At 44.1% G+C, this 27,859-nt stretch overlaps 1 protein-coding gene across 1 annotated transcript in view; it reads left to right on the top strand.

Annotated features, from left to right (window-relative positions):
* Nucleotides 1–2,517: 2,517 nt before the first annotated feature.
* The window catches only part of C1QL1 (complement C1q like 1), a 194,222-nt gene continuing 168,880 nt past the window's right edge, over nucleotides 2,518–27,859 (top strand). Inside the window, exon 1 of the mRNA XM_075347727.1 lies at nucleotides 2,518–3,813. Coding sequence (XP_075203842.1) covers nucleotides 3,205–3,813 — 609 coding nt within the window. The 5' untranslated portion in view covers nucleotides 2,518–3,204. The remainder of the gene's footprint in view (nucleotides 3,814–27,859) is intronic.

The following is a 27,859-nucleotide window of genomic DNA, read 5'->3' as shown; positions in this document are numbered from 1 at the left end:
TTGCATGAGTCTACCAACAGTTGCATGTAAAAGTTTGCCAACCACTGGTCAAAATTTCTGTTATTGTGAACAGTTAAGAAAGTTGAAGAGGAACTGATCTCTAAGAAGGTATAAAATTAAAGATGACACATTTTCTTTGTATTTTACGCAAAAAGAAATCTTATTTTCATCTTGGGAGATGCAAAGGTTTGGGCACCCTGCATGGTTACTATCTAATAGCACCCCATTTGTTCAAATAACACAGCTTGTAAACACTTTTTGCAGCCAGTTAAGAGTCTTTCAATTCTTGCTTGAGGGATTTGAATCCATTCTTCCTTGGAAAAGTCTTCCAGTTCTGTAAGATCCCTGGGTCATCTTGCATACACTGCTCTTTTGAGGTCTAGCCACAGATTTTAAATGATTTGCAGATCAGGGGACTGTGAGGGCCATTGTAAAACCTTCAGTTTGTGCCTTTTGAGGTTAGTCTTCTGTCAATTTTGATGTGTATTTAGGTTCATTATCCATTTGTACAAGCCAATGTCTTTCCAACCTTAGCTTTTTTACATATAGTGTTTTGTTTGCATCAAGAATTTGTTGAAATTTCATTGGCTGCAACACAACCCCAAAACATGATTGATCCACCCATGTGCTTAATAGTTGGTGAGATATTCTTTTCCTGAAGTTCTGTGGCCAAAGAGTTCTATCTTAAACTTATCGGTTCACAGAACTTTTGTCTAAAATGCATCAGGGTTGTTTAGATGTTTTTTGCATAATTCTGATGCTGAATTTTATGGTGAGGATGCAGGAGAGGTTTTCTTCTGATGACTTTTCCATGAAGGCCATATTTGTGCAGGTGACTCTGAACAGTAGAACAATGTACCAAAAATCCAGAGACTGCTAAATCTTCCTGAAGGTCTTTTGGAGTCATGCAGGGGTTCTGATTTGCTTCTCTAGCAATCCTACGAGCAGCTCTAAAAGCAATTTTGCTTGGTCTGCCAGACCTTATCTTGACCTCCACTGTTTCTGTTAGCTGCCATTTCTTAATTCCATTTCGAACTGAAGAAAGGACAACTTGAAATCGCTTTGCTATTTTCTTTTAGCCTTGTCCTACTTTGTCGGTCTCCACCATTTTCAGAGTGCTAGGGAGCTGTTCAGAATATCTCGAGGCTGTTGGGTTTTGGTACAAAGTTAGAGGAGGCTGGGTTTTTATAAAGCTGTGAAATTTGCATCACCTGGGCTTTCCTAATGATGTTAGTGAAGAACCATAACTCTAACAGGATAATTAAGGTCTGAAACTGATCAAAGTTATCTGAGCATACAAAGCTCCTGGGGTGTCCACACTTTTGCATCGGCCCATTTACCTTTTTGTTATTTTGAAAATTTAGAAGATGAAAATATATATTTTTTGCGCCTAAAATACAAAGGAAATGTGTCATCTCTAACTTTATGCCTTTTAGAGATCATTTTGTCTCCAACTTGCTTAAGGCTATGTGCGCACTAGAGATGTGAAGTTTCTCGAGAAAATCTTCTCGAGAAACTTCTGGGAGTGAAGATTTGCTGAACTCCGGAAAAAATCCGCGGCAAAACCGCATGCGGATTTGCCGCGGATTTGCCGCGGAATTGCCGCGAAATTGCCGCGAAATTGCCGCGATTTTCCCGCGGGTGGTTCCCTGCGGATTTTTGCAGGCTGTACTGCAGAAATCCGCGGGATACCTGCGGATTTAATGGACATGTTCATTTTCTCAAGAAAGTTTCTCGAGAAATTTCCGCACCAAAACTTTCTTGAGAAAAATCCGCACCAGTGCGCACAGCTTTTTTTTTTTCTCATAGAATTTCATGGGAAATGTCTGCACAAAGATTGCAGACATTTCTCAAGAAATTTCCGCGGCAAATCCGCGGGTAAATCCGCGGGTATTTTGCTCTAGTGCGCACATAGCCTAACTGTTCACAATAACAGTCATTTTGACTAGGGGGCCCAAACTTTTACTTGCTGCAGTAAATACCCTACTTTCTTGAGAAAACATCAGTGTAGCATAAACCTTTTACCTTTTACATACATTTCACCCGAAAGCCAAATATCCCTAACTTTATGAGTAGTGCATGTATCTAACAGACTTGTTTAGTGAAGTTAATTGCTGCTAACGAGTAAAAGTTATTAAATTTGAGGGTCCACTTAGCTTTTCCCCTTGCACTGTGGGTGTTCACTCAATAGGCTCAATCAAGACTTGCACAGTACAACTGATTTTGTTTTATTCATTTAGTTTGATTGGTTTCCTCTATAATCGTGACTGGGTAGGAGTCAGACAGCATTTTTTAGTAACTATTTAGAAATATAAGTAACTCCAAAGGGTTCACATAATGGTGCAATATAAAAGTGTATAAAGCTTAAAAGGTGTTTGCACCTATTGCCGAATAAGATACACCTGTGTATTCCCCTTCACAGAGTTGCATACTCTCTTTCATCCTTTAGGGGGCACTGCTCTGTTTCATATATAACAGTCAGGCTGCATAGACCAACCTCTCACAAGTTAGATTCCCTGCTGCCTTTCTGCCTTGCCTCAGCAGCTTTCACCCTTTCTCGTAATCTTCTTCTTTCCAGCTCTCTCTCTCTTCTGTCCCTGTCCGACACTGCAGCTGCTTCATTCTCTTCTTCCTACTTTAATCCTCTTCTCTTTAAGTATTCACATTTACCTGCTCCCCCTCCTCTTCTCTGTCCTACCCCTCTTCTTATCTCTCTCATACAATTCCCTTTCCACTCTATTCTTAATCATTGCTTTCTCCACTGTTCTGTCACATAATATCCATTCACTTTTTTGTGTCACACATTTCTCCCATCTCTTGCAGTTTCTTCTCATTCCTGCCAGGGATCCATTCTCCTTTTTTTCTTTATTTGCATATTATTTCCTGCAAGTTCTCTCAAGTTCTCACCTGTCTTTATATTTGATCGCTTTCTTCTCACTTTTGTCTCATTTTATCCGTCCTAGTTTTGCTCACCCATCTGCTTTTATTGTGTTCTCGCTCTTCTAGACTGCAATTTTCTTTTACCACATTACTTGTGGTGACTTCTTCAAGACTCCCTATCCCCCTTCTTTTCTGGAGGGGCCACCTTGCCTCTCCACCACAACATTCGGCACCATAGCTCCCCCCAGCCGTGCAACCCCCCGTCCCCTGGCCCCGTTTGGCCTTGGGAGGAAGACATTGGTGGCAGTGGCTATTGGCGTGGTGATGGTTCTAATATTGGTCATCCTAATTCCAGTGTTGGTCAATTCAGTAGGCTCTGATGGCCACTATGAAATGTTGGGCACCTGCCGGATGGTATGCGACCCGTACCTCAGCAAAGCAGGGGCAACTACCACTAGTACCAGCATCAGAGCCGGGACTGGAGCTGAACCCTTGAGTGACAGAGGACAACAGGCTCCATCAACTTTAGTTCAAGGTCCTCAGGGAAAAGCTGGACGTCCTGGTAAACCAGGTCCACCTGGAGAGCCTGGGCTACCAGGTCCACCAGGTCCACAAGGACCACCAGGAGAACGAGGAGAACCAGGAAAACCTGGACCACCAGGCTTGACAGGAGGAGGTGTGAATGGTGCCATAAGTACAGCCACATACACTACCATTCCCCGTGTGGCCTTCTATGCTGGTCTGAAGAACCCCCATGAGGGTTATGAGGTCCTCAAATTTGATGACGTGGTCACCAACCTTGGGAACAACTACGATGCAGCAAGTGGGAGGTTCAGCTGTACAGTACCGGGCACTTACTTCTTTACCTACCATGTCCTAATGAGAGGTGGAGACGGCACCAGTATGTGGGCGGACCTGTGCAAAAATGGCCAGGTGAGTGAACAGCAATGCATTTTTTTATTATTAAGTATTTTTATGATTATGAAATTGAATTTTTAATTGTAATCCTATTCAGTTAAATAGATATAAAAAAATGTAGACAGAATCAAATGAATTTATGAAAGTTTTTCTTTAAAAAAGAAGATTGCTATTTCTTTTCTGCAAAGCATGTATTGTGTATATTTTTTCTATAATTTGCAAAGTCACTATTATTAATTGACTTGTAAAAATGGTGAAATAATAATAATATAGAAAATGACACATTTTCCGTTTTCGTAAATGGTAAAATATGTTACCATCCTTTCAAGCTTATATCATAAAGCAATCATTTCTGAATAAGAAGCAACAAATCAAATGAGCACCGCACTGTGTATTTGTCACACTAGAAGCTTTTTCTCTTCACTTTCCTTCCACTGGGAACTAGGTAAAAACTGAAAATATTCATATAAAATCTGCACTAAGCTGTGGATGTTCTGTAGGGTTATATGAGGCTTTGCAAAGTAAATTAAGAGATGGATATTGTAAATAATTTTTGTAAAAGGATGAAAAGACAACATTGAAAAGAAATTAAAGATTTTTAAAGATTTCTAATTGGCTATTTTCACTAGAATTTCCACCTATACTAGAAGTTTGGCACAATGTTCACTTGAGAAGTTTCCTGATTGGCACTATCAGAATTAATTAGTATGAAAAAAACAAGCTAGCCTAGAGGGAAAATGAGTAATGTAGATTAACTAAGTCGGCCATGAACTACATGGGGCAGCTACATTGTGGCCGTCATACTGTATTAAAGGTTCTTGTTACTCTGATAGTACATAATGCGCTGCGGTCCCCGTGAGCTTACAATTTCTTATTATCCTATTCCTATTACTATCCAAACATTGAATGATGCAGATTTTTTAGGAGAAGGAACAATGGTCACAATGGGTGACTTATTAAATAGAACGCCTTAGGGATAGCGCTTATCCCTTCTCCAAAGTTTAAACGTTAAATCACCCGCAGACAAGGGTGAGATAGCTCAGTGGAGCAGGGAAAATGAGTTTACCCAGAGGAAGTGAAAAACTAGCTGCCTAATGAAAGGTAGACAGTTAGCACATGGTTGGAAATTCATGGTAGGAAAGAAATCTTGCCTAGAGAAGAAGAGAGGTAAATTATTAGAAAATATGTGGTCAAGAACTCGAGGAATAGTCAAGAACATCTTAGATCTTCTGCAGACTAATCATGAGATATTTTGAGTATGACAAGGAAGAAGACAGGACTAAGTATATTATGATGTAGCCCTCAAAGAAGTTGCAACAGAAAACAAGAAAAAAAGAATACTCCAAATTTAGCTAGCTTGAGAAAAGTTTTTGAGTATTGACTATTGACAGCTAGTCATCAAATGAAGAAAAGATAGAGAAGATGTTTAGAAGTTCCAGTGGACAGTTCTAAGTGTTGAAGACAGGGATTTTTGAGCTCTGGTCTAGAAGACGATTTAAGCATTAGTAATGGTCGTATAGTAACTATTTGAGTTCGGATTATTCGTAACAAATCCCAAAGTACTATTCCGGTATTCGTCACGAATATCAAGCCTAATGCAAGTCAATGGGGGACCCTGAGCATTTTTTTTGTTGTGACGGATACTAAAATAGTATACTGTATTCGGTAAGGGTTATCTAAACACAAATAGTTACTATTTGCCCATCTCTAGTAACAATCTATCACTGTACCATTCATTTGTTTTTTGGAGAGTCATTTTTTCAACAACTATATTGGCAGTCACATTACAGAATGAAAAAAATATGACATCTGTCTAATACAATCATGCTAGAAATTTTTTGGAAAAAATGAAAAATGTGTGGCCACTACCAAAATGAAAGAGGATTTTAGAATTCCAGAGACAGAAATATTAAGAAGTAAGCATTAAATTAACAGTTTATTTAGGGGAGATGATACGTTTGTGAACGTATGATAGAATGTAATGACACCAAAAATATATCTAAAATGTATTTATTTATTTTACTCACTTATAGAGCGCTATTAAGTCATGAAAAAGAGAGTACACAACAGTGTAATCTTATATCTTATATCCCCAATACATTGTTCACAAAGATATAAAAAGCCACCTTCCCAAAGGAGAAGGACCGATATTCTATTATGGTTTGGACATTGTTGTGTTTACAATGAGGTGAATATATTCCCATTTGCACTTCTTCTCCCGATCAGTACTTTGTTACAAAGAAAACAAAAAAATGCAAATGATGCTAGTTCAAAGAACACAAAAATACAAGGACAGAACTAGTACATGAAAGGAACAGAGTGGTAAGTAGAGACATCTAACACAGGGATACAAAGAGATCCATTCCTAAGACACGGTCTAGTCAAAAGTAGGGCAAAAATATTTAATGCTGATGAGTAGAACGATTTATTACTGAAGTTATAAAACATCAAGACAGAACAAGATTGTCTAAGAAAAGGATTAAATATAGAGGCAGCACTGTCTATAGTGAAATACTAAAAGAAGCAAATTACTAATTAAAATTGGATGCAAGAAAAACAAAAACGGTGGTGGAATGAAACACTCATGGGAGGGTAATGGAGAAGTTGAGAAGTTTGGATTATAATGAAGGTCAAAAATGATAAAAGAAAAAGTCCAATATGGCACAGCAAAAAGAGAAATTAGCAAAGAACATGGAGCAATAATATAGTATATATAAGGACCCCATACCTCAATGAATGACCAACCATTGAAGAAAATATCCTAGCAGGGAGGAGAAATGGCTGTATTACAAATGGAGGAACATAAAGCAAAGATAGGCAGATATCTATTGAAGGGATTGGAGATAAACCCAGTAAGCAATCGGCTTGGTTATTTAGTTTACGTTAAGACTTGTATGAGCCAATATGGGCCAAATAAAGAACTATATTGAATCCAAAGAGCTATAATTTTAAGGTTAGAGATACTTTGGAAGACATCTAGTCAAGTTAAGCCACTTAAAGTTAGTTTGTGCTACCATAGTATGTACTAAGATAAGGAGAAATAGCCATTGTGGGCAAAAGATAGGTAGTATATGCCGAAAAGACTAGTCCAGCTATTAATTGAATAAAGCAAACATTGATGGTTACTTAGAAACATTTCAGATGTAACAATGCTAGACTCAATCAGATGACAATCCTCATTCACATACAAATATATAATGTCAGGGGTGAACAGATCATTGGTGTAGCCTGTGCAGCCACATAGCCAAGAGGTCAGGGGGCTCACATCTACCACCAGAGCAGTAGGAATTGTGCATTTTCATGAGCTCTTGGGCTGCAAAGGGCCCATATATTGTTCTTGCACAGGGGCTCTTTTCTGTCGATACCTGCCAGTGTATAATGTACAGTAAGTACATGGATTGGTCATTTATTAGTGGTTAAGTTCATTATTGAATCTGATGGAACTGAGCATGTTGCCTATTTGTACACAATGATAGTCACCAAGGAAAATTGTTGTGTGACTAGAACACAGATAAGACTAAAGGCTAAAGAGATTCATAGAGGAAGCATCAAGATAATTAGACATTCAAAAGGTCAAGAAACGTGAGGCAGTGATAGCTTAGATGGTGACTGTTGGATAGCCTAAAACTTGTGTAACTCAGTTGAATGAAGTGACAAGGTGACAAGCAAAGGCAAAAAAGATGGTGTTTGAGAATTGGCTAGCCGCAGGAAACCTCTGACCAGTAAGATTCTTACCACAGATGATATATTCTATAGACCAAGTGGCTAAAAAAATGTAAAAATGTACTTGTACACATTGATCGCCCACGGTCTCTATTACTTAAATGAAACCCAATATAGATTTTTGCTTTTACCCACACAGGCATCATAGAAATATACCACCAGTAACAGCGCACTAGTAAAGCTGTGCTCATCCTATACTATGGGAGAACCATAGAAATCACATAGCTGCTATAGGTAACCAAGTATAAGAAAGAAAAGGCAATATATATAGTAATCAAGTAGACAAGGCAAAATTTAAGAAAAATAGATACTAGCTCATATATCACATAATGTGGACAAAAAAATGTATATGCTTTATTTTCTATAGTTTGTTTGTGCAAAGATACATATATAGATTTCAGATAGACAGATAGACATGAGACACACATAGATAGATGATAAATGAATAGATAGAAAAAATTCCAAATCTGAGAAAGAAGTACCGAAAAAATAAAGTGTGGATGCGAGCCACAAAGTTCGGACCATTGTATACAGTATATAAACTAAAAATGGCAGCACTCCTCTTTCAGAAAATGTAAAAAAATGGAATATATTCTAAGCCCATGTATATATGCCTGAAATAAATATAATTTTTCATTTTTTTTAAAATTAGGGAGTACAGTCATTTTTATTGTACAAGATAGACAGACAGATATAGAGATAGATAGAGATAGATAGATAGATATAGAGATAGATAGATAGATAGATATAGAGATAGATAGATAGATAGATAGATAGATAGATATAGAGATATATAGATCTAGAGATAGATACATAGATATATAGATAGATAGATAGATAGAGGGATAGATAGATAGATAGATAGATAGATAGATAGATAGATAGATATAGAGGCAGATATAGAGGCAGATATAGATGCAGATATAGAGGCAGATACGATAGAAGAAAGGCAGAATTAACTTAGAGTAGGGCCCCATAGTGACATGGGTTCACCCATGAAACATGGTAAAATTGCGGCACAAAACCCTAGTGTGCATTCCTCAATCACAAAATATCTGGCGTTGTCACCGTTTACAATGGTCACTATTAATGCCATATTCACATGTTGCCTTTCACTTGTTTTCATACTGGAAAACATTTAAGTAATTGAAATTTTGCTATCATTCAATAAAAAAAGTTTATAAAAATTACTTCTCCAATTCTACTCTTACAATAACTTTATAAATGTACTCTATTGTCATCATAATACCAATATTATTAAGCTATATCTTAGATAATCATCATGTATATGGAGGGCACTGGTCAGTTTGGGATGAAATCCATAATAATAACCCAGACAAGACAAGTTTATTTTGCCCTGGTTGAACCCTGCAAGACAATAATGCCAAGCTCTGAGCCACAGTGCCAGCTAGAATCTGTTTTAATGACAGAAGATATAAGATATACTGCAGTAAAGAAAGGTCTGAAGTAATAGGCTTCTGTCTGCTAATAGAATTGTGATCTCTAAACCCCTGAAAATTCAGCTTCCCACCAATAATTCTCAATTTATCCTTGTTGTTCCCTGGAGAATGGCAGCAAAAATCCATAAGCGGCAGCATAACAATTATTCCAGCAAGAATGGAAAACAAAAAGAAAAGTCCCGGAACTAAGGAGAAGTGAGAGAATCCAGGAAATACTTCTTTCTGATTCAATATTCACAAAGCAAAATGATAAAAATCCTAAAATCCAGCAACAAGGGTTCCTTAGAGAAAACGGAAGTCTGAGACGCCCCATAGCAGCTTATGTTTCAGTGATAAAGCATCTATTTAAGTGGAACAACTTCTCGAAAGATGAAATAAAATTTTGGGGATGTGCAATTAATAAAAAATGGCGATGTATATAGCAGCGGATATCTCTATTGAAAATCGTGACTTGCTGAAATTTCTTAACAGTGGTGCAGAAAATACAAATTTTTATCAGTAAATTTTAATGTTCCATGAAAAGCTAAAAATCTAGAACATTTTATCTATCGATCTAGCTATCTATCTTTCAACCTTCTTGCATCTAATTCCTATTCCATGTTTATATTTCATATTTATATTGAATGGTCTAAATCAAGTATAAATCTTCCTTTCATCAGGCATTTGATAATTTGGTATTCGTCTCAGTAAAAAGCCCAATCGTCTTTAAGTCTAAATGCAAACGTGCAATTAGGGACTTCCTTTGGTTAAGTAATAAATATTGCCAGATTTTGTATTAACATTTTATTTCTGTATTGATTAACTATTACAAGTTATTTTTATATACCGTATTTTTTGGATTATAAGACCCCAAAACATTTTGGAGGAAAAAGAGGGGTGTGTCTTAAAATCCGAATGTAGCTTACCGGGGGGTGGTGGAGAGTGGTTACAAGAGGCCGGGGCAATGCTGTGCGCTGTGCTGCAGGTACTGGTCTGTGCCAGGGCCACGGGAGTTGCTCTGAGCGGGGGCCATGGGAGCTGCTGTGTGAGGGGGCCATGGGAGTTGCTCTGAGCGGGGGCCACGGGAGCTGCTCTGTGAGGGGGCCATGGGAGCTGCTCTGTGAGGGGGCCGCTGGAGCTGCTCTGTGAGGGGGCCGCGGGCGCTGCTCTGTGAGCGGGCCGCGGCACTGCGCCATGGGCCATTCTGAAGATGTCGGTGCTGCAAACTTCAAATAATTGTGCAAGGAGTTGGTGCTTGTGCAGATGGAGCTCTCGGCTCACGATCTCATCTGCGCACACTCTGCCTCCTGCCTATTGATATCGCAACAGCAGACTTAAGGAAAATGGCTGTCGGAGGTTGGCGCGTGTGCAGATGAGATCTCGGCTTGTCACTGAGCCGATAACTCAGTCTGCACACGCGCCGACTCCAGGCGCCATTTCTTTGAAGCATGCACTGCCGACATCTTCAGAATGGCAGGGAGCCTCAGCACAGAGCAGCGCCCGTAGCTCCAGGACAGAGACCACCCACAGCCGCAGGACATCGCCGCTGCCCGCAGCCCCAGGACAGCGCCGCTGCCCGCAGACCCAGGACAGCGCCGCTGCCCACAGCCCCAGGGCAGTGCCGCTGCCCCTGCCTCCTGTGATCCCCGCTCCACCACTACTGCCGCCCCACTCCCCAGTAAGACACCACTGGATTATAAAATGGACCCCATATTTTTTTTAACTTTTTTTCCACTAAATTTGGGGTGTTTCTTATAATCTGGTGCATATTATAAAATTAAAACTATGGTACTCTTTTTGTAAAAGTATAATTATCCAAAATATTTGCTATTTGGGCATTTAATAGGTCTGCTTTGCACCGGATTAAATTTTTATCACAATTTGTTATGCTTATCCATGTAAAAGTAAGTTAGGAGTTATTGCTATTTTCATATTCGCCATTAGATGTCAATATAGCCAGAAATTCACTTGTAAATTGTAACATCCCGCTTTACAGCCTGCAGTGAAACTGAATATTTCCATTGAATGAATGCTTATAGATACAGTAGTTGCAAGTTGGCGACTACTGAGAACTAAGTCTATAGCTGAGTGCTACTAGGAATGTAACTTCTCTATATGAGTATTTAAATGAGCCTCATTTTATGTTAAGCTTTTACATTGGAAGACAAATGGTGCTTAAATATTCTATTTCACAGCTCCGACAACCTCCTTCAACTGTCTTTTCTCACCATTCACAAAAAACTCAAACCACTGAAGTAGTGTTGATGGTTTGCAGCAGCTGTCAAGAAGTCTTGAGCATTATCTTCCGTGGTGATAAACACTTTCACTTATTTAAGTTGGAAGGAACTGCTGTCACTAAAGAAACGGCGACAAATAGAAAATGTATTTACATTTACATCTATTAAATCAGCTTGTCTTGCAGGCAATTACCTTTTAAGATCAGGGAATCAGAAGGCCACATATTTAAATACTCTTCTTATAAAAAATTGATAAATGCTATGTCCACCTGAATAAAAGAAGGAGCATGGTTATTGGGTAATATAGAATAAGCTACTGATAAATTCTAAGTTTAGTGAGTTCCATATTCCTAGCCTGGTTTACCAGGGTGGGGCAAGGGTTATATAAAGCATTGTACATAGTAGGCTCAATCAATCCTGTAGATAGACTTTGAAAGGAACAGCAGCATATTCTGCTATTTCTTTCATGAGTCTCCTTTTTGGAGTGTCTACAATCTTGTAATCAGTCAGTGGGCCTGTATATAGGGCTACAGATACTCAATGTACTGTTTTGTGACATGGTTTGTACCACACTCAACATGGACCAGAGAAAGCGAAGGAAAGAGTTGTCTCAGGAGATTAGAAAGCAAATTATAAACAAGCATGTTAAGGGTAAAAGTTATAAGACCATCTCCAAACAGCTTGATGTTCCTGTGACTACAGTTGCACATATTATTCAGAAATTTAAGATCCATGGCACTGTAGCCAAGTTCTCTGGACGTGGCCAAAGGAGGAAAATTGATTGAAGAGATGGATAATAGCAATGGCAACAAAAGAGCCTAGAAAAAATTCTAAAGAGATTAAAGGTGAACTTCAAGCTCAAGGAACATCAGTGACAGATCGCACCATCCGTCGTTGTTTGAGCCAAGGTGGACTTGGAGACGACTAAGAAGGACACCATTGTTGAAAAAAAATCATGGCCTTTGCCAAACTACCTGTTGACAACCCCCAAAACTTCTGGGAGAATGTCCTATGGACAGATAAGATGGAAATTGAACTTTTGGCAAGGCATATCAACTCTATGTTCACATATGGAAAAATCAAGCATATCAAAAAAAGAACACTGTTCCTACTGTGAAACATGGAGGAGGTTCAGTAATGTTTTGGGGCTGCTTTGCTGCATCTGGCAAAGGGTATCTTGAATCTGTGCAGGGTACAATGAAATCTCAAGACTATCAAGGGATTCTAGAGAGAAATATGCTGCCCAGTGTCAGAAAGCTTGGTCTCAGTCGAGGGTCATGGGTCTTGCAACAGAATAATGACCCAAAATACACAGCTAAAAATACCCAAGAATGGCTAAGAGGAAAACAGTGGACTATTCTGAAGTGGCCTTCTATGAGCCCTGACCTAAATCCTATTGAGCATCTTTAGAAAGAGCTGAAACATGCCGTCTGGAAAAGGCAACCTTCAAACACGAGACACTGGAGTAGTTTGCTTTTGAGGAGTGGCCAAAATACCTGTTGAGAGGTTCAGAAGTCTCATTGACAGTTAGGCGGGCTTTGCACGTTGCGACATCGCAAGCCGATGCTGCGATGTCGCACGCGATAGTCCCCGCCCCCGTCGCAGGTACGATATCGTGTGATAGCTGGCGTAGCGAAAATTATCGCTACGCCAGCTTCACACGCACTCACCCGCCCTGCGACCGTCGCTCTGGCCGTCGCCCCGCCTCCTTCCTAAGGGGGCGGGTCGTGCGGCGTCATAGCGACGTCACACGGCAGGCGACCAATAGCGGCGGAGGGGCGGAGATGAGCAGGATGTAAACATCCTGTCCACCTCCTTCCTTCCGCATATCCTACGGAAGCCGCGGTGACACAGGTAGGAGATGTTCCTTGCTCCTGCGACTTCACACACAGCGATGTGTGCTGCCGCAGGAACGAGGAACCACATCGGACCGTCGCGTCAGCGTAATTATGGATTACGCCGACGCTGCAGCGATGATACGATTACGACGATTTTGCGCTCGTAAATCGTATCATCTAGGCTTTACACACTACGATGTCGCATGCGATGCCGGATGTGCGTCACTTTCAATTTGACCCCACCGACATCGCACCTGCGATGTCGTAGTGTGCAAAGCCGCCCTTACAGGAATCGTTTGATTGCAGTGATTGCCTCAAAAGGTTGTGCAGCACAATATTAAGTTAAGGGTACCATCATTTCTGTCCAGGCCTGTTTCATGACTTTTATTTTTTTTAAATTCTGTGGGAGCAGAAAAGCAATGTCTGACTTTCATTTGGTCATTTTCATAGATTTTTTATTTATTATTACTTTTGTTAGATTCAAGTTATTTCTGTGACCATTGTGGGTTTTTCTTTCATTAAACAAGGGGTACCAACAATTTTGACCAAGTGTGTAATACTCAAAATACGAGGGGTGCTGAGGTACGAAGATCTAGTTCACACAGCTGTACTCAGTGTATCTGATGTAATTAGTGATGGGCGAATAGTAATTATTCGTGTTCAGATTATTTGTAACAAATACCAAAGTACTTGTCATGGTCATCTCTCTTCTGTATGAGACTACTGACAGGTTCAGGGGAAGAGTCTTTCATTTGCCATATAGACTCTTTATTAAATGTAGTTTGCTTTATTTTGACGAGTAAAGGGTTCATGTCAGTTTCTCCTTGCCAGCATCATCCTCATTCCATCTCCTCACGTGCTTCCGGTTTGGGACCACTCCCAGTCCCTATAGATACCCTCTTCTCCTAGTAGAGGGTGCCGGTGAGTCTGATCCATTTGAAAGCTAGGCCTTGAGGTAGAAGGAGCTGGTGGGGACCTTATCGCAAGTTGCTGAGTAGGTTGCAGTCCTGGTTCTGACTGCAGCTGTGTGTTGGACTTTTGTCACTTGTTGTTATCCCCTGTCTTTCTTTCCTTTCCCTGGTGTTGTTTTAGTGCAGCGGTGGGGATACCGTCCTTCACCTGCCAGCTCACTAGCTAGGGTTGTTACAGGGTCTGTCTGTTCGGCGTCAGGTGCGGAGCCTGTATAGGGAATGGTTACAGCTGCAGTTGAGAGCATGAGGTGTCCCATCTTCCCCCTTACTATCGCTAGGGCCTATCGCTAGGGCCCTTTGTTTTGTTGTGTGTTGCGCCGTATGCCAAATTTCCCATAGTCTGTACATGACAGTACTATTCTGGTATTCATCACTTAATGCAAGTCAATGGGGAACAAAAAGCATTTTTTCTTGTTGTGACAAATACTGGAATAGTACTCCATATTCAGTAAGCATTAGCCAAATACAAATAGGTACTATTCGCCCATTACTAGATATAATATGGAGATATCAGGGGTACTGAGTTAAGAAGAGGCTGCTCACACTGCTGTCCACCCTTTCTGTCTCATGTAATACTGGAGACGCCACGGTGCTGAGGTAAGAAGAGACTGCACACACCGCTGTCCACCCTATCTTTATGATCTAGTACTGGAGATACAATGAGCACTGATGTAAGAAGAGGCTGTTCAAAATGTTATCAAACTTGTCTTGCTGAACCAAAACTGGACATCCAAGCTTGCTGAGGTAAGATGAGGCTGCTCACACTGCTATCCACCCTGTCTTCCTGATCTAATAATAGAGATACTAGGGTGCTGAGGTAAGAAGAGGTCACTCACACTGTTGTCCACCTTGTCTGTCTACTGTAATACTTTAGATACGAGGGGTACAGAGGTAAGAAGAGGCTGCTCATACTACTATCAACCGTGTCTATTTGATCTAATGCTGGCGGTACCAGGAGTGCTGTGGTAAGAAGAAGCTGCCTATGTCACTATCCACTCTGTATTATTTATCTACTTCTGGAGATACCTGGGGTGCTGAATTAAGAATAAACTGCGCACACTGCTTTCCACCATGTCTGTCTGATGTAATACTAGAGATCCAAATGTGCCGACTTAAGAGCCAGCTTACAAAGTTGTCCACTACCGTTTTTCTGATCTAATAATGGAGATACCATGAGTTGATACATTAAAAGAGGCTGCTCATATTGCTATCCACTCATTTATTTCTGAATGCTGAGCAGCTGGATAAACCTGGAGATAACCTATATAGTGATGAGTGAACACTAAAATGCTCCATTGCTTGTTACTTGAATCGAGCAGGTTGGACCCTCAATTTGAGTAATGAGTATAATGGAAGACAATGGAGAACTGGAGCATTGTTCAAAAAGACCTTAACAAAAGGGCTGGAGGGGGCAGGAAAATCATTGAAATGGATGGAAACAGCATGGAAAATACCCCTTGACTCCCAGGTCACTGCTGAAAACTAATAAATAAATAATTTTAAAAAATGATGTGGCGTCCCTCCATTTTTGTTAACCATCCAAGATAAAAGCAGACAGCTGGGGGCTGATATTATCAGGCTGGGTAGGTCCATGGATGTTGGCCCCTTCCCAGCTTAAAAAGTCCAGCCAGCTGCTGCCCTAAAATTGACGCATCACATTAGAAGCACCAATTCTGGTGCTTTACCGTGCTCTTCCCAATTTCCTTGGTGTGGTGGCAATCAGCGTAAATAGTTTTGGTGGTTGATGTCAGCTGTGCAATGTCAGCTATGCATTAAGTGCAAGGCCTAGCAAAAACTTAATGGAGGGACTGCAATACATCCTTGAAGACATGTAGAGGATGGCCATAGAATTTTTTTTTGACAATTTTAAAAGGGTTGTGAATTGGAATGCATAAAGATTGGAAGATGAGGACCTCTCTTATGACTACCGTCTTGGGCCACGTTACAATTGTCATTCTTTTGTCAATTTCTGTCTAGAGGTGACCATAAACAGCCTGAAGTTGTCCAAAAATTCATGGAAAGAAGCTTTCATGTTGTGAACTGTGAAAGAGATTTATGTGACCAGAAGGATGACTCATTTCTATCAGATGATACTGACATAGGACAAAGAGAAACAGAACAAGATGGTAAAAAGCAAGAACTTGACTTGAATGAAACTAAATCGGTTGACATGCTGAGTGAAGACTATGTGGAAAGTAAAGTTTTTACCACCACTGCTGTATAAAAAAAAGAAGAAACACCTCAAAACAATGCTGGCATGGCGAAGGTTGGATTCACTGTAACTAGTGAAAATCTGATGGTCGGAGCAGTTTAATTGAAGAGAGTGCTTGGCGGCACGACAGTGGACCAGCTCCATAAGAGACGGACCTACATGCGCAGGAGGTGCATAGTGAGTCACTGTCCGTGGCCATTTTCTCAGAGACTCATGTCCAGAGAGGAGCTGATGGAGCTGATGCGAGAGACGCTGAAGCCAGCATCTCTTGAAGCCACAGATCCTGAGGTGATGAGCTTTTGGAAAAGAAAAAAGGACTGAAGGAGACAAGTGACCCATTACCTTTCTTCCTTATGATCGAAGGCGATGTTTAGTATGGAACCAATTCCAGAGTGCTCCTAAGAAGAAATTGGGGACAGTTGGTCCTCAAGGGGACCATAGAGGGAATGTTTGGGGAACCCTCAAGACCAGATAGGCCTGGGCATTTATTTATTTATTGCCCATGGACTTTGCCCAAATGCTCCATGGACCTTGCCCAAATTCCCACCTCATGGACTTTGTCTCAAAACCCCATGGATTTTGACCCTCCTGGACTGACATTTTGTCCTATGGACTGTTGCTGGGTAGTGAGGGTATTGGAGAGGTGGAGCCAAGTTGAAGAACAAGTCTGGAACGTAATGTTGGGAACTGTTGGCTCAAGGGCCTTGCTTTTAATAACTTGAACTCTTTGTTCCGGGCTCTCAACCTAGTTGGACCAGGGTTATGACAACCTGGACGAGAAGTAAAGAAAACATCTGCATGCTGGCTAAGCAATGGATCAATGTTTTTCTGTGTGGTTTATGATGCTTTGGTGTCTTCTAGCTTACCACATGGAAGACGACCATGATTAAAAAGGGGGGGAATGTAAGTAGGTGGCACGATTAGGAGGTCATCAGAATTTTTTTTACCATTATTATGGAGTGGGACTACTATACGGCTAAAGAGTATGCATTATGTGCAAGTGTTGCCAAAATTTAGAAGGAGTCACAGAATTGCACCCTGGAAGAGACGTAGAGGAGGGTCTCAGAATTTTTTTTTCCCATTTGTAAGGAGTGGGACTCCAAGACTGGTAAAACATATGCGCTATGTGAAAGGGCTGTAAAAAAATTGAAGAATGCACTCCAATATACCCTAGAAGACACGTAAAAGAGGACCTCCAAAAACATTGTTTTTACCATTTGGAAGGAGTGGGACTGCTAGACTGGTAAAGCCTATGACCTAATTGCAAGGATTGAAAAGAATTTAAACCTGGGTGATATATACATATATACCGTGTGCAGAATTATTAGGCAAGTTGTATTTTAGAGGATTTTTTTTATTAGTGATCAATAACTATGTTCTCAATCAACCCAAAAGACTCATAAATATAAAAGCGTAATATTTTTGGAAGTTGGAGTGTTTTTTTTCTTAGATTTGGCTATCTTAGGAGGATATCTGTTTTTGCAGGTAACTATTACTGTGCAGAATTATTAGGCAACTTAATAAAAAACAATTATATTTCCATCTCACTTGTTTATTTTCACCAGGTAAACCAAAATAACTGCACAAAATTTAGAAATAAACATTTCTGACATGCAAAAACAAAACCCCAGAAAATTAGTGACCAATATAGCCACCTTTCTTTATGATGACACTCAACAGCCTACCATCCATAGATTCTGTCAGTTGCTTGATCTGTTTACGATCAACATTGCATGCAACAGCCACCACAGCCTCCCAGACACTGTTCCGAGAGGTGTACTGTTTTCCCTCCCTGTAGATCTTACATTTTATGAGGGTTCACAGGTTCTCTATGGGGTTCAGATCAGGTGAACAAAGGGGCCATGTCATTATTTTTTCATCTTTTAGACCTTTACTGGCCAGCCACGCTGTGGAGTAGTTGGATGCATGTGATGGAGCATTGTCCTGCATGAAAATCATGTTTTTCTTCAACAATACAGACTTTTTCCTGTACCACTGCTTGAAGAAGTTGTCTTCCAGAAACTGGTAGTAGGTCTGGGAGTTGAGCTTCACTTCATCCTCAACCCGAAAAGGTCCCACAAGTTCATCTTTGATGATACCAGCCCTTACCAGTACCCCACCTCCACCTTGCTGGCATCTGAGTCGGAGTGGAGCTCTCTGCCCTTTACTGACCCAGCCTCTGGCCCATACATCTGGCCCATTAAGAGTCACTCTCATTTCATCAGTCCATAAAACCTTTGAAAAATCAGTCTTAAGATATTTCTTGACCCAGACTTGACGTTTTATCTTATGTTTCTTGTTCAAAGATGGTCGTTTTTCAGCCTTCCTTACCTTGGCCATGTCCCTGAGTATGGCACACCTTGTGGTTTTTGATACTCCAGTAATGTTGGAGCTCTGAAATATGGCCAAACTGGTGGCAAATGGCAGCTTCACGCTTCATTTTCCTCAATTCATGGGCAGTTATTTTGCGCCTTTTTTGCCCAACATGCTCCTTGCGACCCTGTTGGCTATTTGCCATAAAACGCTTGATTGTTCGGTGATCACGCTTCAAAAGTTTGGCAATTTCAAGACTGCTGCATCCCTCTGCAAGACATCTCACAATTTTGGACTTTTCAGAGCCCGTTAAATCTCTCTTCTGACCCATTTTGCCAAAGGAATGGAAGTTGCCTAATAAGTAAGCACACCTTATATAGGGTATTCATGTCATTACACCACACCCCTCCTCATTACAGAGATTCACATCCCCTTATTTACTTAATTGGTAGTTGGCTCTCAAGCCTAAACAGGACAATATGTATAAAAAGTATCCTGTGATCAAAATACTCATTTGCCTAATAATTCTGCACACAGTGTATATGTAACATAATTTTAGAGGTAGAACTCTAAAAATTATGTATTAGGGCATCATATACACCCTGGAAAAAATTAAGAGCGAGGGTTGCATCATGACCCTGTTGATATGGTGGAGGAGGATATGAAAAAAAGAAGAAAAGAACTGTATACCTTTGTTTGGGTGAGAAGGGTTACATAAGAAAACACCAGAAAAAAAGAAACATTTTAGGTGGCTTTATGATCTGCTGCTGTTATTCGGTGGTGTTGAGAAGTCTGGGCCAATCCAGGCCTTGTCCATTTTGATAAGAGTCAGCTTATCAACATTTTCAGTTGAGAGGCAGATACGCATATCAGTTATTAAGCCCCCAGCGGCACTAAAAAACCCACTCTGACAAAATGCTGGAGGCAGCACTTAAAAGATGTGGAGGGACAGTTTGTGCCATGCTTGGATATCCAATAGTTGTACGGCACAGAAGAATCATGGAGGATGCTGGTACAGTCGGCTAGATACTCCTTCCCCATCTCCATAAACTTTTCCCTTCTTGTCAGCGTACGCTGCATATCAGGGCCTGGGTGCTTAGAGGTTGTAATGAAACTTTCCCAAACCCTTGATAGTGTTCCCCTGCCTCTGTTGGACCTGGTGGGTGTCTCCCTCCCTACTTGTCCAAAGAACTATAACATAAACCACCAGCGTTGTCACATGGAAACTTTTTGATCAATTCTTTAACTATGGCCTTCTGGTATTGCACCATTTTAGTAGCCCTCCCCGCCGCAGCAAGGCGAGATGGAAAGTTCTCCTTTTAGCCTGGGTTGAGAAGGGTGAACAACCAGTAATCAGCGTTGGCCAAAATGTGTATAACACGGGTGTCACAGCAAAAACAGCAGGACAAAGTTTGCCATGTGTGCCAGACTCACAAAAGGTAAGAGTCCACTCTATTTACTAGGTGGACGACTCTCCATCTCCTCCCTCTCATCATCCTCTTCAGCCCAATTCATGCTAAGCAGACGAGAAGTTAGTGTAGATAGTACCCTCTGTAGCACAGGCAACCATCTCCTGTTCCTCCTCCAGAATTTCATCCTCATTATCACCCAATCTGAGCTGAGAAGATGACATAAGGCTGGGATGGGAAGTATCTCCCAATGTACTTTCTTTCCTCCATCTCCACCTGGTCCGAATGCAAAGCTTCCTCTATAGTTGTGAGCAGTGAGCATTTCAGTTGACACAAAAGTGGGATGGTTATGTCGATTATGGCTTCACTGCCACTCACCATCTTGGTTGATTCTTCAAAGTTTTGGAGAACCGCACAGATGTAAGACATCCATTTGTTGGTTCTTATTTAGCGGAGCTGATGAGCAAGTACTGCTGTCTGCTACTCACAAAGCCTTGCCAATATATGTAATGTTGATTTTCAGCGCATGGGCAGGTCCCAAACCAGTCAATGAGGTGGCACTTGCAAGCGATGCTGCAGCACTGCCAGACCAGTGGCAGATGTGGGTGACTTGCGGAAGTAGGTGCACACACGGCGTACCATGACAAGTAGCTAAGGCAAATCTGAGTAGGTTTTCAGAAAGCGCTGAACCACTAAGTGTTACGTCCCCACCGGAGTCCGCTCCAGGGACTTCTGCTTCGATCACCAGGCGATGCTGTGTTCCTGCCATGGATAGTGCTGGTGATAGGAGAGGAGTCGATGCCAGCGGCGCTGGTGGGCACAGGCTCCGCTCAACCACTGCGCTGGCTATTCCTGGGATCTGCAGTACCACTGGCTGTGTGTAGGTGGCATGTGTCTTCCAGCTGAAGTTACCGTCATTCAGCTACAACCAATGGGAAGACACCACACCCTTCTTATTTCCCCTCCTGTCTGCTGACCACTGCCAGAGATAGTTCTATATTCCTGATTCTGGTGTTCTGACTTCTGCTTGTTTCCTGACTACCCTCCTGCCTGCTGTTTATGTACCTCGCTGCCCAATCAGGATTTGACCTCTGCTTTGTTTTCTGATTACGTCCTTGCCTACGTGATTCTGTCCCTGTTTTGCATTTCCCGGTTCGACCCTGCCTGGCTACTACTCTTATCGGACTGCAGCCTACCACTGGCAGTGATCTCTATGGCCCTGTGTGATTTGAAATCCCTATATAGAGGTTAAAAGGTTTCAGGTTCTCGGGGTCCTGATTTGTGAGCGGCTTTCCTCTAGCCTGTCCATTACAGCCAGTCTGAGTTTGTGGATCCAGGCAGACATTACACTAAGTTGAGCATGTGGGAAAGGCATGGCACATGGACCAGCTTGCCAAGGTTCAGAGCCGCCATCAGGCTTTGGCCATTATTACACACGACCATTCCTGGTTAGAGGTTCAGCAGTATGTTCTTTTACACCTTTCAACAACTCTATGCTGGTATGCTGTTTGTTACCTAAAGATAAAGATATAAAGATTTCAGCAGAACCTCTTGCCGCTTCACCAAGGAAGTGCTGTAGTGCTTTCAACTTGTGACTAATATGGTGGACAATTCGGAGATGGAGGATGAGGAGGGGTTACAGGAACTAGTGTGGGAGGTGGGGAAACCCTGATGGAACTAGGCCCCACATTTCTAGGCATCATGTGCCATCCCAGCATCAAACTCGATTCCAGACTCCACAAGGTTCACCCAGTATACCATCAGTGAAATGTAGCGTCCCTGGCCACAAGTACTTGTCCACCTGTCTGTGGTTAAGTGGACCTTCCCAGTAACTGTGTTGGTCAGGGCACGGGTGATGCTATAGGACGCTGTGCTGAGACAAGGAAGTGGACGTGGATGTGTCGCGGGCGGAGGAGGGGACGCCGCGCTCTCCCACTGCTCGGGTCCGGCTGCCGCTGCGGCTGCTGCGGCCTGCTGCTGCCGCTGCTCGGTGGCTCGAGTGATGGGCCGGATCCCGGGGACTCGAGCGGCGCTCCTCGCCCGTGAGTGAAAAGGGATTGGGATTTGGGATAGTTTATTGTCCGTGACGCCACCCACGGTTGTGGTGATTGAATGTACACCACCGCTGCTCTGGCTGGGGATCCCGGGAGTGATGGTGTGGAGCAGCCAGTTGTTGTGTTGCCCCTCCGTGGGTAGGGGTTGGTGATCCCGGGGCCCAGTGATGGGGTTGGGATGGTGGACAGGCGGGTATGGGGCCTGTGGAGGTGCAGGGGCGCAGGGGCAGCGCTGTGCCGCACGGCACGGTGGTACTCACTCAGCCCAATGAAGCACACAGAGTCTCTGCTGAAACAAACGGCTGGATGGATGGGTCCCACAGGCGGCTGTGGTGTTTTTCCCCTGACCCCAGGTTGTTAGTGTAAGTCCTTTCCTTCACCTCTGTGCACACTCTTCCTGCTCTCCGGTTTCCAGCTGGCTCCCCGATTCAGTACCGGGGGGCCACCGCCCAGCCCCGGCTACCTGCGGTTCCACCAACTGGCTCCCCGGCTCCCTGCAGACGGCCACTACCGTCTGCCTGACTTTCTGCTCAGGGGCCCTAGGCTCCAACCTAGGCCCCAGTCTGCGTCTGCCTCTCTGCAGACTTCCTTTCTCCTTCACTCCTGAACTTCTCTATGGGCTTGTTTCCTGCCTCAGGCCAGCTCACTCCAGGGCGGGCGTCCTCATCTCCTGACTCCGCCCACCTGGTGTGTCAGTCTGAGCCCGAGGCAGAAAGCAGGTCACTTTGGGGATGTCTGCTGTGAACTGCTGGGGGTGGGGGTGTGTGTGTGTTGTTACCTGTGTCCCCTGGCTTGTCCAGGGCGTCACATTCCCCCTTAGCAAAATGCAGACCGTCCTCGGGCTGCCCGTCCATCACCGGTTTTATTTTTCTTTTAAACTGCAGAAGATAAGAAAAAAAAAAAACAATACAAGGATACTAACATCATCCCACAATGGGAGGCATATCAAACATTAAACACTTTTAATAACGGCAACGGGTCCTTCAGTCACCCACCCAAATAACCTAGCCTTGGTGCTGCCCCTAGGAAGTGGGCAGCACCCCTTGACCCCAGTCCAGTAACGGCTCCAGATTGGTCAACGGGACCGGTACTTCGCTGCCGTTACGGCCGGGCGGACTGCCGGAGCCGTCGTCATCTCCGTCGCGGCCGGGCGGACTGCCGGGGCCGGTGGCAGGGCGGTGACAAAGGTGAGGCCTGGGGACCCCAGGTCTGGGTCCTCCCCCACAGACGCTGCGGGCTCCGCTACCAGTAACAGGGGTAACGGGTCGGTGCATCACTGCGGCGGCCTCTTCCAGGAACCAAATGCTGGCAGAGTCCTGGCGTCCCTGCTTCCACAGCCGCGGTTCACATGCGGCCGGACGCCATCCCGTCCCCCTTAGCCTCTTTTTAGCACTTCCTTCTTCAGGGGGCGGGGCTCCACTTTCGCGCCTTTCCTGCTCGGGGAAGACGCTCGAGCGGGAAATTCTTCGCGCCAAAGATGGCGGCTTCTGAAATTTTTTGGCCGGACACCTCCGGCGGTAACAAGGCGCACCTCTACCAGACGGCAGAGCGGTAAGATCCTGTTCGTGACGCCAAGTTGTCGCGGGCGGAGGGGACGCCACGCTCCCCCCCTGCTGCTCGAGTCGGGCTGCCGCGGCTGCTGTGGCCTGCCGCTGCTCGGTGGCTCGAGCGATGGGCCGGATCCAGGGGACTCGAGCGGCGCTCCTCGCCCGTGAGTGAAAGGGGATTGGGATTTGGGATAGTTTATTGTCCGTGACGCCACCCACGGTTGTGGTGATTGAATGTACACCACCGCTGCTCTGGCTGGGGATCCCGGGAGTGATGGTGTGGAGCAGCCAGTTGTTGTGTTGCCCCTCCGTGGGTAGGGGTTGGTGATCCCGGGGCCCAGTGATGGGGTTGGGATGGTGGACAGGCGGGTATGGGGCCTGTGGAGGTGCAGGGGCGCAGGGGCAGCGCTGTGCCGCACGGCACGGTGGTACTCACTCAGCCCAATGAAGCACACAGAGTCTCTGCTGAAACAAACGGCTGGATGGACGGGTCCCACAGGTGGCTGTGGTGTTTTTCCCCTGACCCCAGGTTGTTAGTGTAAGTCCTTTCCTTCACCTCCGTGCACACTCTTCCTGCTCTCCGGTTTCCAGCTGGCTCCCCGATTCAGTACCGGGGGGCCACCGTCCATCCCCGGCTACCTGCGGTTCCACCAACTGGCTCCCCGGCTCCCTGCAGACGGCCACTACCGTCTGCCTGACTTTCTGCGCAGGGGCCCTAGGCTCCAACCTAGGCCCCAGTCTGCGTCTGCCTCTCTGCAGACTTCCTTTCTCCTTCACTCCTGAACTTCTCTCTGGGCTTGTTTCCTGCCTCAGGCCAGCTCACTCCAGGGCGGGCGTCCTCATCTCCTGACTCCGCCCACCTGGTGTGTCAGTCTGAGCCCGAGGCAGAAAGCAGGTCACTTTGGGGATGTCTGCTGTGAACTGCTGGGGGTGGGGGTGTGTGTGTGTTGTTACCTGTGTCCCCTGACTTGTCCAGGGCGACACAGATGCAAATGTGCAATGACATGTCCAGGGTGGGAGGCATCCCTGACTGAATCCTGGACAGGGAATTGTCCAGCATATAGCACATAAGAAGAGGTAGTGGTGTCCTCCCCAGACACTGATTGTGGACCCAAGTGTCTGGTACACCTATTCAGGTGCTTGGATAACATGTGCCTGAGCATGCTGGTGGTGGTCAGGCCCCTACTGATCTTGGTACATCACAGGTTGCAAATCACTGTTTTCTAGGGATGGGCGATCTCGATCTGTAAAGATCGCGGATCGTTCCAATCACATAGTGATCGTGTATACAATACCGACAACAAGCTTTCCTGGGAAGCTCGTGTTACAGATCGGGTCCAGATCGGGTCCAGATTGGGTGCAGATTGGGTCATGGCTGCACATCAAACTTAGATAATAGTATAATGCCTCAAGCATATGGAAAAATATTGGAAAATACAATGAAAAATGCTACTTGCTAACTTGAACATGTGAATAATGAATTGCATACCTGCCATGAATATTAGGAAAAAGGAGATATTTAGCAATCGCATTGATCAATGTAACTGAGCCCCAAAACCTCGTCAAGGTATATCTCTATATTGGGGTCCCTAGCTCTGTGACCCTAACTGTGTGTCATCTCATTGCAATTAAAAACTGCTGTGGGTGGAGAGGGGTAACCAAGGACTTTCTTATATAGGAGATGGAAAAAACATAGCCGAAAGGGGCGGAGCTCTGTTCACACAGCTCCGCCCCTTTCGGCCATGTTTTTTCCATCTCCTATATAAGAAAGTCCTTGGTTACCCCTCTCCACCCACAGCAGTTTTTAATTGCAATGAGATGACACACAGTTAGGGTCACAGAGCTAGGGACCCCAATATAAAGATATACCTTGACGAGGTTTTGGGGCTCAGTTACATTGATCAATGCGATTGCTAAATATCTCCTTTTTCCTAATATTCCTGGCAGGTATGCAATTCATTATTCACATGTTCAAGTTAGCAAGTAGCATTTTTCATTGTATTTTCCAATATTTTTCCACATACTTGAGGCATTATACTATTATCTAAGTTTGATGTGCAGCCTTATCCTTATATAGTATGTATTTTTTGGCTTGCACTCATAATATATATATTAGTGCTCACTTCAGTTATCCTATTCAGGCAGATTGGGTCATGGGCTGTAAAAAAAAAAAAAGAAAGCACAGTCATTATACTTACAGGTCCTACTACACGTCCTGCAGACTCCCGGCAGCTCCTGCTTCTGAGTCCATTCATTGCTGTGCCAGCAGTGACTTACATGATCCTTCAATGATGTCAAAGCATGTGACCGTCTGGTGTTGATTGGCTTACAGACTGGTCACATGACTATGAAGTCATCGAAGGTCCTGGTAACTGAACCTTCATTTTCACTGTGCGAGTGTTGCATCACAGCGCACATTCTCCCCACAGGAGCAGCCGGCTGCATGTATTTCCATGCAGCTGATGCGCTCCTGTCCTGAGATCAGTCCGTGCGGGGTGATGTGAGATGCAAGTGCAATCATCCCCTCACTGTCAGGCTGCTGCTTGTTCTGTAGAGAGCGATGTAGCAGAGATGACTTGGCTCTCTGTGCATAGACTGTGTCTGTACAGAGTCATGAAGCTGACAACGCTCAAGTTGTGGAATACGTCAGACTAAAGGGGGCTTTACACACTGCGACATCGCTAATGCGGAGTCGTTGGGGTCACGGAATTTGTGACGCACATCCGGCCGCATTAGCGATGTTGCTGCGTGTGACACCGATGAGCAATTTTGCATCGTTGCAAAAACATGCAAAATCGCTCATCGGTGACATGGGGGTCCATTCTCGATTATCGTTACTGCAGCAGTAACGATGTAGTTCGTCGCTCCTGCGGCAGCACACATCGCTATGTGTGACGCCGCAGGAACGAGGAAGCTCTCCTTACCTGCCTCCTGGCCGCTATGAGGAAGGAAGGAGGTGGGCGGGATGTTCCGGCCGCTCATCTCCGCCCCTCCGCTGCTATTGGTCGGCTCCTCAGTGACGTCGTTGTGACGCCGCACGGACCGCCCCCTTAGAAAGGAGGCGGTTCGCCGGTCACAGCGACGTCGCCAGGCAGGTAAGTATGTGTGACGCGTCTGCACGATGTTGTGCAGCACGGGCAGCGATTTGCCCGTGTCGCACAACAGATGGGGGCGGGTACCCACGCTAGCGATATCGGGACCGATATCGTAGCGTGTAAAGTAGCCTTAAGTCTCTATGGGTGGCTTTACACACTACGATATCGCTAAAGCGATCTCGTTGGGGTCACGGATTTTGTGACGCACATCCGGCCATTTTAGCGATGTCGTTGTGTGTGACACCTATGAGCGATTTTGAATCGTCACAAAAACGTTCAAAATCGCTCATCGGTGACATGCCCCCCTATTCCCAATTATCGTTGCTGCTGCAGTAACGATGTTATTTGTCATTCCTGCGGCAGCACACATCGCTACGTGTGACGCCGCTGGAACGAAAAACATCTCCTTACCTGCGTCCACCGGAAAAGGAGGAAGGCAGGTGGTGGGCGGCATGTTCCGGCCGCTCATCTCCTCCCCTCCTTTTCTATTGGGTGCCGGTTCCGTGACGCTGATGTGACGTCGCTGTGACGCTCAACGAACCGCCCCCTTAGAAAGGAGGCGGTTCGCCGGTCATAGCGACGTCGCTGCACAGGTATGTACGTGTGACGCTGCCATAGCGATAATGTTCACTACGGCAGCGATCACCACATATCGTGCCACCGACGGGGGCGGGTGCTATTGCACGCGACATCGCTAGCTGATGCTAGTGATGTCGCAGCGTGTAAAGCCTGCCTAAGTGTTGTTGTTTTTTTCGTTTTATTTCTAATAAAAAAATTCTCTGTGTTGTGTTTTTTTTTACTGTTTACTATAAATTCATGGTGGCCATGTCTAATTTGGCGTGACACCATGAATTTCGGGCTTAGTACCATCTGAGAATACAGAGCTGGTATTAACCCCTTTATTACCCAGCGTGCCACCGCATTAGGGCCACTGGACAATCCGGGTAAAGCGCCTGGAAATGGTGCTAAAAACAATGCGCTATTTCCAGGGGTGGCTGCAGGCTGCCGAGAATCCCAGCCCCCAGCTGCCTGGCTTTACCTGACTGGCAATCAAAATACAGTGGGAGCTCACGCATTTTTTTAAATTATTTTTTTATTATTGCTTGGAAATTCGGAGATATGTTGTTAGTAGTTTATAGAATAAAATAACAATTTACATTTTACTCAAAAATATAAAGAGAAAATTTAGAAAAACTGACAATGGCAATCAAAATACAGGGAAG

This window comes from Anomaloglossus baeobatrachus, chromosome 5, assembly GCF_048569485.1.
Source record: "Anomaloglossus baeobatrachus isolate aAnoBae1 chromosome 5, aAnoBae1.hap1, whole genome shotgun sequence".
NCBI lineage: Eukaryota > Metazoa > Chordata > Amphibia > Anura > Aromobatidae > Anomaloglossus > Anomaloglossus baeobatrachus.
The sequence above is the reverse complement of the archived record's forward strand: the minus strand, read 5'-3'. Positions and strand labels throughout refer to the sequence as shown.